At 59.3% G+C, this 9050-nt stretch overlaps 1 protein-coding gene across 1 annotated transcript; it reads right to left on the bottom strand.

Annotated features, from left to right (window-relative positions):
• Positions 1–790: 790 nt before the first annotated feature.
• PRDM13 (PR/SET domain 13) lies at positions 791–8211 on the bottom strand. Its single transcript, XM_030490889.1, has 4 exons — positions 8071–8211; positions 6255–6386; positions 6036–6156; positions 791–2241 (listed from the first exon to the last, which is right to left on the bottom strand). The coding sequence occupies exons 1-4, from the start codon at positions 8209–8211 to the stop codon at positions 791–793; spliced, it is 1845 nt and encodes a 614-aa protein (XP_030346749.1).
• Between the last annotated feature and the right edge of the window lie 839 nt (positions 8212–9050).

Here is a 9050-nt window from a genome sequence, read left to right on the forward strand (position 1 = left end):
AATCGCATGACAAACCGGAACCAAGACCAAAATACTGTATCCACGGTACATCATTCATTAGAAAACAAACATACACCACATTTGTATTCTACCGAACAGAGAGTGTATTTCCCTTAAAATGATATAGTGCGTGCTTTTAGATTCATGCTTTTCAATATGTATTTTACATTTCTTACTCAAATATTATCTGTTATAAATAATTGCAATTGATCAAATGGTGCACTTCTTATATGCGAGCCTCTTCAGTGCTGTAAGTGTGGCTTCTTGTTGCCTTTTTTTTTTTTTCCTTTCTTTCTTTCTTTCTTTCTTTCAAAAAAGCTGCTGGTATTGCTTTATTAGGACCCGAGAAAGCACATCTGGTGTGTCAGATAAGGTGTACAGACGCTAGAGGTGCTTGCGACCCGGGTTTTCTGCTGCGCCCCGCGGCTCGGACCGCAGGAACAAGTGGCGGGAGAGCACATAGAAAAAAATCATTTCCAAAAGGCACAATTTCCTCGACACAAAGGTACAATAAAAATATATGGCCACTGAAATACGGGCGCCTGTGGAGGTGCCGTGTCTGTCCGGTGGGATCCCAGGCCCGCCAGGGTTTCGCCCCCCCCCACACTCTCCCGGCCCATCTCCCGGCCGCTCCGCCAGCAGCGGGTGCCCGCCAGCCCGCGCTCCCCCGCGGCTGCGACACGGCCTCCCGTGAGACCGCCCCGGGAGCTAGGAGTCAGCGGGAGGGGACGGCTGCAGCTGGCCCCCCGCCCCGGCCCGGCCCGCTCCGCCCCGTCCGCTCGCCGCATCACTATTCGTGGTTCCTGCTGCCGCTCTCTGGGTCGCTCTGGTCGTCGGTGAAGCAGACGTCCACGTCGCTCTCGTTGTCAGTCTTTTGCTCCTGCTCCGGGGCCGCGTAGCTAGAGTCACTCTTGTCGTCGGCCGCCTTACCGAGGCTCTGCCCCGGGTGCCGAGACTTGACGTGCCGCTCCAGATCGCGGCGCCGCACCAGCACCTTTCCGCAGTACTCGCAGCGGTAGGGCGTGTTGCCCTCGGCGTGCAGGCGGATGTGCTTGTTGAGGTTGCTGGGGTCCCCGAAGGGCCGCAGGCAGACCTTGCACTTGAGCGGCTTGTAGCCAGTGTGAGTCCGCATGTGGATCTTCAGCCCGTACTTGCGGGAGTACAGCTTCCCGCAGTAGAGGCACAGGTGCCCCGTCTTGGGCTTTCCGCCGGCCGCCGCCGCCGCCGGCAGCGCCTCCAGCCGTCCGCGGCCCTTCTCGGCCGCCAGCTCGGAGAGCTGCTGCGTGTGCATGGCGATCTCCCGGTCGATGCTGGCCAGCGAGCCTAGCTCGGCGGCGTGCAGCCCAGCCGCCGGCCCCCCGAAGTACGACACCGACTCGGGATACTTGAGGAGGCCGCCCAGGTGCAGCTTCAGCGGGTAGTAGGGCGCGGCACCGTAGAGCAGCTCCCCGTTGTAGACGGTGAGCGGCATCACGGGCAGCCCGCACTCCCCGGCGTACGCCTTCAGCCCCTCGAAGGGCGGCAGCGCGAAGCGCTCCAGCGCGCCGCCGGGCAGCGGCGGGTAGCGGGAGGGCGGCAGCGCGGCGCCGGGCAGCCCCCGCTCCACCTGCCGGAAGGCCGAAGCCTCCTCCAGCGGCGAGAGCAGCGGGAAGGCGCGGAGCCCGCCGCCGCACGCCAGACCGGCCGCTGCCGCTGGGGGGGCGGCCTCGCCCGGCAGCGCTCCGCACTTGGGCGGTGCCTCGGCAGCGGCGCGTCCCGCCTTCAGCCCCCCCAGCAACTTCGAGAAGCCGAGGGCGGTGGCGCCCCGCGCTTCCTCCCGCAGCGGCCCGGCGGGGCGGAAGGCCGAGCGCGCCCCGGGGCAGAGCGCCAGCCCGTTGCCGCCCGCCGGCCCCAGCAGCGGCCCCGGCCCGCGGGCGGCCCCCACGCTCATGTCCAGAGCCCGCTCCTGCTCTTCCTTGCCCGCCGCCCGCTTGGGCAGTCCCGGCTTGGCGAGCGGCGGGGAGGCGGCGGAGGCCTCCCTCTTGACGGGCTCCCGCGGGCCGCAGCCCGGCGGCGGGTGGGCGCGCAGCGCGGCGGCAGGCGGTTCCTTGGGCGGAAGGCCGAAGGCGGCGGGCCGACCGTGGTCGTGGTGGAGGAAAGGGCGGCCGTGGCTCAGCGCGCAGTGGAAGTGGACGTGGGCCTTGAGGCTGTTTGGGTACTTGAAGGTCCTCCAGCAGTACCAGCAGATGTACCGCTCTTCCCCTGCGGAGGCAAGCGGAAGGGCCCATCAGCGGCGGCCGCGCATCCCCGCGCATCTCCGCGCCTACCCGCGCATTCCCGCTCCCCCGCCGTGCCGGGCGCGGTGCGGGCGCTGCGCGGTCAGGGCTGCGCTCCCGCGGACGGGCGCCGTGGGGCAGAGGGGAGCAGCTGCTGCCGCGAGTCGTCTGTCGGGAGGCCCATCTGTTGGCGTTTGCAGAGGAGGTAGCGTATGTCAGGGAGTCGGCTGCACCGAACAAAGGCCAATCTAATGATCGTGAGCCCCTCATTACGCGGCGAGACAATATCCTATATGTATGGGCCATATGTAATCGTTCCCTTTCAGAGGACAATGCCCTTTGTGCCCCGTCCCCTAAACACTTCGGCTTCTCTCAAGCGGAACAGACCCCGGTGGCCGCAGCCCTGGTGACTCCCCGGCACGCAGAAGAACAGGCTTCTCTTTCCTCCTCCTGGCTCTGACTGCCAGGGGTGTCCTCCTGAGCAGGAGCATCTCCCAGCCCCAGCGGTGAAACGCTACCTCTACGGGCAACCTGCCTGGGTATCTTTATTTCTTTTCCCTTTTCCTTGTTTCTTATCTTTATCCCTTTCTCACTTTCTTTCTTTCTCTATTTGCTTTGCTTTGCTTTGCTCTGCTTTGCTCTGCTCTGCTTTGCTCTTTGCTTTGCTTTTCTTTGCCTGCCTTTCTTTCTCTCTCTCTCTTTCCTTCCTTCCTTCTTTCCTTTTTTCTCTTTCTTTTCCTTCCTTCCTTCTTTCTTTCTTTCTCTTTCTTTTCCTTCTTTCCTTCTCTTTCTTTTCCTTTCTTCCTTCTCTTTCTTTTCCTTCCTTCCTTCTCTTTCTTTCCCTTCCTTCCTTCCTTCTCTTTCTTTTCCTTCCTTCCTTCTCTTTCTTTCCCTTCCTTCCTTCCTTCTCTTTCTTTTCCTTCCTTCCTTCTCTTTCTTTTTCTTCCTTCCTTCTCTTTCTTTCCCTTCCTTCCTTCCTTCTCTTTCTTTTCCTTCCTTCCTTCTCTTTCTTTCCCTTCCTTCCTTCCTTCCTTCTCTTTCTTTTCCTTCCTTCCTTCTCTTTCTTTCCCTTCCTTCCTTCCTCCCTTCCGTTTCCTTTTCTTTCTTTCTCTCTTCCGCTCTTTTCCCTTTTGCTTTCTTTTTCCCTTTCCTTCTCCCTTCTCTCTTCTCCTTCCTTCTTTCTCGTGTCCTGACTTTACAGTATCCATCTTTCTCCCCCCGTCTCTCCTCGTCACTACAACACACCACTAGGACGTTTAGGGAGCTGCCGGGTATCTCACGAACTGCTGCCCGTCCCCAGCCCGTCTCCAGCCGATCCTCACCATGTGACCAAGTGCCGCACAGAAACCAGAGTCCGCTCGGGCCGGGGACCAGCTCCTCACACTTCGGGGGATCCCTTGGGGGACGGGGCGGGGGCGGAAGGGTACAAACCACCGGGAGTGGGGCGGATTCAGCAGAGGCACCTGCCGAATGGGGCGGACCGGCGGGTCACCGAGGCGGGCACGGTGGCCGCGACCAGCCCGAGGGGTTTTAACGCAGCTTTTGGGGCAGGGACGAGCCGGTGGCCGCTGATCCGGTGAAACACGAAGTCTTCGCTCTCCGCGGGAACTCGCGTGGACGGATCTGGCTCTATTGAGAGTATCTCCTCGCCTGTGTCCTTGCCGTCGTGTGCAGCCTTTCCTCGCTTGCTGCAGAGCGGCGGTCCCAGGCTGCACAGCGTTACCAAGTCCTTGGACGCGGGTTTTCGCCCCGTCGAGGAGGGCGGGCGGGAGGCGGGAACGTGTCTGCCCGGCAGCGGCCGCTGGAGGGGGAACCGCGGCCGAACCCCATCGCCGTGCATTGCAAACCGGGCAAAGGAGCGCTGCGGGCAGAACGGCGTGCGGCCACCGGCCGCCGCGGTCGTTCACCTTTGCGGCAGAGTTTGGTCCTGGTTGTCCCCGGCAAGAGCTTGGCTGGACCTACCGCCTCCAACGGGCCTGGCCCGGGGCTTTTCCCGGCTCAGCTCCAGTCCAGCAACCATAGCCCGGGGGCGGTGGGGGGGAAGAGGAAACAAAAAAAGAAAGGATCGAAAAATACCCCTTTCTCATCTCAGTAAACCCAAATAAATTAAGATTTGGAAAAGAAGATTTACAAAGTTTTGTTTGTGAGGGAAAAAAGAAAAACAAAACAAAACCAAAACAAACAAACAAACAAAAAAATCACCTCTGAATTTCTTCTGCCATGTTGGCTTTGGGGTTTGTTGGGCTGGGGATTTTTTGGGGGGTGGGGGGTTTTCGGTTGTGTTTTTTTGGTGGGGTTTCTGTTTGGGTTTGGGGGTTTTTTTCCCCAGCGTACTATCCTTAAAATAGCGCTTCGGCATTTAATACGCTTATTCCGAGCCCGTATTAATTAGCCTGGAAACGGTGGTGCTGGAGACACGGCAGATCCGCAGGCTCAGTCTGCTGCGGAGCCTCGCTTCGACGGGACGAGGAAGGTGCCACTCGCCGGCTGCCTCTCGCAGGCCGAGCTTCCTTGCCGTTATTTCCCCGAGCAGCACTGGCACCGTCCGCGGGCAGGGGCTGCTGGGCGGGGAGAGGGGGCAAAACCCAGCCCCGTGTCCTCCTTCCTGCAGCGGAAACTTCGCCAGAGCCGTGTTTTTTCGAGGGGTGACGCTCCGCAGAGCCGCGGCCTCACTGTCCTTGGTGGAGGGGGTGAAGGAGACGTGACCAGGAGTTTCTTTTCCGGGTGTAGTTTTAGTATAAGGAGGGATTTGTGCTATTGCTCATCGCACGAGCTGGGTAGGAGGTGAGCAGCCAGCGCCCGGCGTCTCTGCACTCATCCCTCTGGGGCGGATCCCGATTGCCCTGCGGAGCAGCCGGCCTCAAGGGTTGGGGAGGGCTCAGCACCTCCCAGATCGAGCCCTTGCTCCCCTCTCGGGGACTCCGCCGGCTGAAGCATCTTGTGCGTCGGGCAGGAGCAGGGGGGTCCGCCACCGCCAGCTGAGTGGCCTTGGCCCGGGATGGGCGACTGCCCACCCGCAGGTCGCCCAAGCCGCCGCCGCCCCGGGGAGCAGCCGGACCCCCCGGGATCGGCGGGAGGCCGTGCCTGTCACCGAAGCGGCCCGGCAGGGGAACGCGGAGGGGTTTCGTCTTTTTTTCCCTCTGAATGTGAACACAGGTGTGGTTCCAGCTAAGAATCAGCTCGCAGATTGAAACAAGCCGCCCCAGACGGGTGTCTTCCCCTTCCCGAAATCTTCGGATTTCCGTATCTGAGCCTGATTTGACGCCTACTTAATTTTTTACCTAATACATTATATTTTACAGGGACCGTCCAGTACCCGTTTGGACTTGACTATGTGAACCTACCCACAAGATAACCTGAAAAGTGGCTCTGAAGCTCTGACCGAGAAGCATGGGAGGTGCAAGAGCTATTTTTAAAGACCGCGAAGCCAAATTGCTCTCTCGCACCACAACACTAGCCTTGTTTCACAGAAATCTCATTTGCCTATCAAAAGATCATTAAATTGTGTCGATGTCGGGACGACTCGAGGCACTGGGGCCTTTCCATACGCTACCGAGTTAATAGATCACCCTTTAAATATAAGCAGATGGAGTCTTAGTTTAAAGGGTGGCAAGTTAAAAGTCACTGCAGCTGTGCTGGCATTAATTTTTTCTGAGGGAGCAATTTGACGGGCCCGCGGTTGCCTACCGCAGTTTGAGTTCCCGCCAAAGGTGTCAATTAAGAGGGTCTGGTTTGATTCATTTAATTTGTTTGCTCTGAAACGACTGGCCGCATCTGTACCTTTCTCGTCGTGCGTTGGGGTGGCCGTGACGGGGATGTCAAACCACTGCGCCAGTGGGTTGGAGTACCAGACGGTGAGCTCCTCTCCCGGCTGGACATCTCGCAGCGCCCGGTAGAAAATCTGGGAAAGGGAGAAAGGAAACTTCTTCAGGAGGCTTGAGAGGGGAGACAGGTGACGGAGAGCGGTACCAGGCCGGCCCGGAGCCGCGAGTGGAGTACCTGTCCTCCTGGCAGATCCGCAACAGCCTCCAGTGTCTGCTCTTGGGAGTTTCGGGCAGCCCGGATTAACCCTATCCACTCCAGAGCTGAGCTCCCGGCTTCATCCACTAATTCCCCTCTCACCATCCGCACCTGGAAGACAGGCGGCACCGCTGTCACTTCCACTCGAGACGAAACAGAAAGCAAGCAAACAGCTTACCCGTCCCCCTGCCTGCCCGCTCTGCCTTGCCAGGCGAGCCTGCTCTCCCATGCCAGGCAGGTGCCTGGGCATCGCAGCCCGGAAGCAGCAGCTAGAGCATCTCGTTTTGCCGCCCTCCATCCTCAGCCTCCTTTAGGCAGGACCTTCCCCGACTCGCAGGTGCCTTGAGAGAGCTGCGGCCGGCCTCGGAGGGGGAGGGAGGGGGTTGCTACTCTGCAGGAGTCAGGATGGAAGAGCCTCGTCCCGGCGGGGACCTCCAGCACTGTGAGGGGAAACGGGATTTTATCCTCGGTCCCACTGGCCCAAACGCACCTCGTACAGTCACAGCTGCTGCGATTAGCTTAACGCTATATTAAATGCCCAGGTAAGTTGTTATTATTTTTTTAAGGGTTTGGGCAGTCTCTGAGTCCGTGCAACACAATTGCGACACACACGACCTGTCGATAGACGTGCAGGGGAAAAGGGGGGAAGGATTCTGCTTAGCTACAAAGTCTCTGTAGCCCCATACTTCATAATCTGCTTGCCCATACAAAAAGAAAATGAAGTGCCTGTTCCCTGAATGACCGTGCAATAAAAGTCACCGGAACAAAGCGGTCTAAAGCGAGAAACCAAGGGAGCCAGATGAGAAATAAATTTGAGTGGGCTGGCAGAGCGTTTAAAAACAATTAAAGGCCATTAGAAATCCGAGCGGAACGCGTGAGCCGCTGCTGCCCGGGGGGTGGAGGGAGGGCTTCCGCCCGCAGCCCCCTGAGGAGCCCGATGGACGGGGCGAGCACCCTTCACCGCCTTGTCCGCGCCCCGTCCCCGCTCGGACACGCACTGACCCCGCGGCCGGCAGCCGGCCGGCAGTCACCCCCTCCCGCTCCAGCTGTGCGGGTGGTTTGCGGGTCCGAGGCTTTCCAAGAAGGCCGAACCGCGCCGGGCTGCCCCGGACCCCGCCACCCGCACCCTGCCCCTGGCCCCGGAAGACCCCCGGCCCGCTGCCCCGCGCTCCCCTCCGGCCCGAGCCATAGAGTTCGCGGCCGGGAAAGGGATGGAGGGGCGGTGGGCGCAAAACCGAAATACACGCAGAAATAAATCGGTGTATCTGCCGCTCCCCCGGACAAAACCCGAGGGCTGTGAAAGCCGCATGCCCCTGTCTCACTGGGGCTCGGGGTCTCGGAGCCAGCCCTGCCGGAAAGGGGCAATGCCCGAGTGAGCGGAGCCCAGGGGGACGGGGGCCGAGCGGAAGGATCAGCACGCTCCAGCACCGGGCACCGGGCACAGGGCTGTGGCGGCGTTTTCAGTACGTCTAAGTCCAAGGCGGGAGCGCGTCTGCTCCTCCGGGAGAGCCGCCGGGTCCCCTGGCCTCGTCGCGGAGGCCGGCCGGGCTAGAGGGGCCTCGGCGCTGGCGTAGAGGGGGAGAGGGCATGGGCGGGTTCTCCTGGCAAAGCCACAAGGAGACATCTCGGGACGCTCTGGAAATGCTTCCCTTTCCTTTCCTGGCTCGCTCTAAGAAGGGAGGATCGAAGGCGGGGAGGGGGGAGCGAGAAGAGCAGCTTCTTCTCCCAAGCCGGCTTCCCCCGAACGAAGGAAAAAGCAAGGTCCAGCGGTGCAGCAGAGACCGTCGGAAAATACCTTTTTTTTGGGTCCTGGCTCCCTGCGGTCTGACAGGTACTTGCCCAGTTTGAAGGAGCCCGGCACAGGGCCCAGCCGCAGCCCCGCCGGGATGCAGCTCTCGGCGCTGACGCTGCCGGCCGGGGCCCTGCTGCTTTGCATCGCTGCCTCCGGGTGCCAGCGCTCGGGAACCCCAAGTACTTAAGGGGGCCGGAGTGACAGGGGCAGGCGGGGAGGACGAGCCGCGGCGTATCCCCGCCCGCGGAGTGACGCGGTGGTGTTGTGGGCGCCGGCTTTTCAACGGGAGCAGGAGGGGTACCCCTTGGCAGGGGGATGCTCCGGGGCGCGGAGTTTGGTGAGAGAGTTTGGCTCCTCGAGCAGCTGCGGAGTCCCATCCGAGAGGGTCACATGGAGCCTTTCCCTAACCCTCCTGCATAATCAGGCGGAGTGAATGGCTGGCAGACAATGGGCCAGGCGACCTTCCCATTCCTAAAAATCCAATTTGTCAAGGGCAAAGAAAAGGCGCTGGTGAATCAAAGGTCTGGAGGGACCATTAATCCTCAGCATGGGGTATTGTCCCCGAGACAGTTACGATATTTTAAGTGACAAATCCACTGTATAATTTCTCCATAAATTTTACTTCCTTTTATTGTTCCTCGACAAACCAGTTTTGGAAAATAAGTGACTATTTTAAGTCTACTTGGCTGAGCCTTTTGAGGTTTAATATACTTCAAAGATTTTTAATTCTCTTCCCTTGGCTTTATTGTAAAGGAGATTAAACAAAGAGATGGGGAATGTTTTGAGGACTTGTTAACTTCTATTGATTCCCGGCGTGTGCCATACAGAAATTGGGCAGGTACTTGATGGGAAAACACCAGAAAATACCTACACTTTCTCTTTTTTAAAAAGAACGACCATATTACCATTTCAGTGGATTGGTTTCAGGCCAGTAATCTGTTAAGAAGAGCTTTGATCCTTAAGGAGGATGAATAGCTCAAAAT

Source organism: Strigops habroptila, chromosome 6, assembly GCF_004027225.2.
Source record: "Strigops habroptila isolate Jane chromosome 6, bStrHab1.2.pri, whole genome shotgun sequence".
Classification (NCBI taxonomy): domain Eukaryota; kingdom Metazoa; phylum Chordata; class Aves; order Psittaciformes; family Psittacidae; genus Strigops; species Strigops habroptila.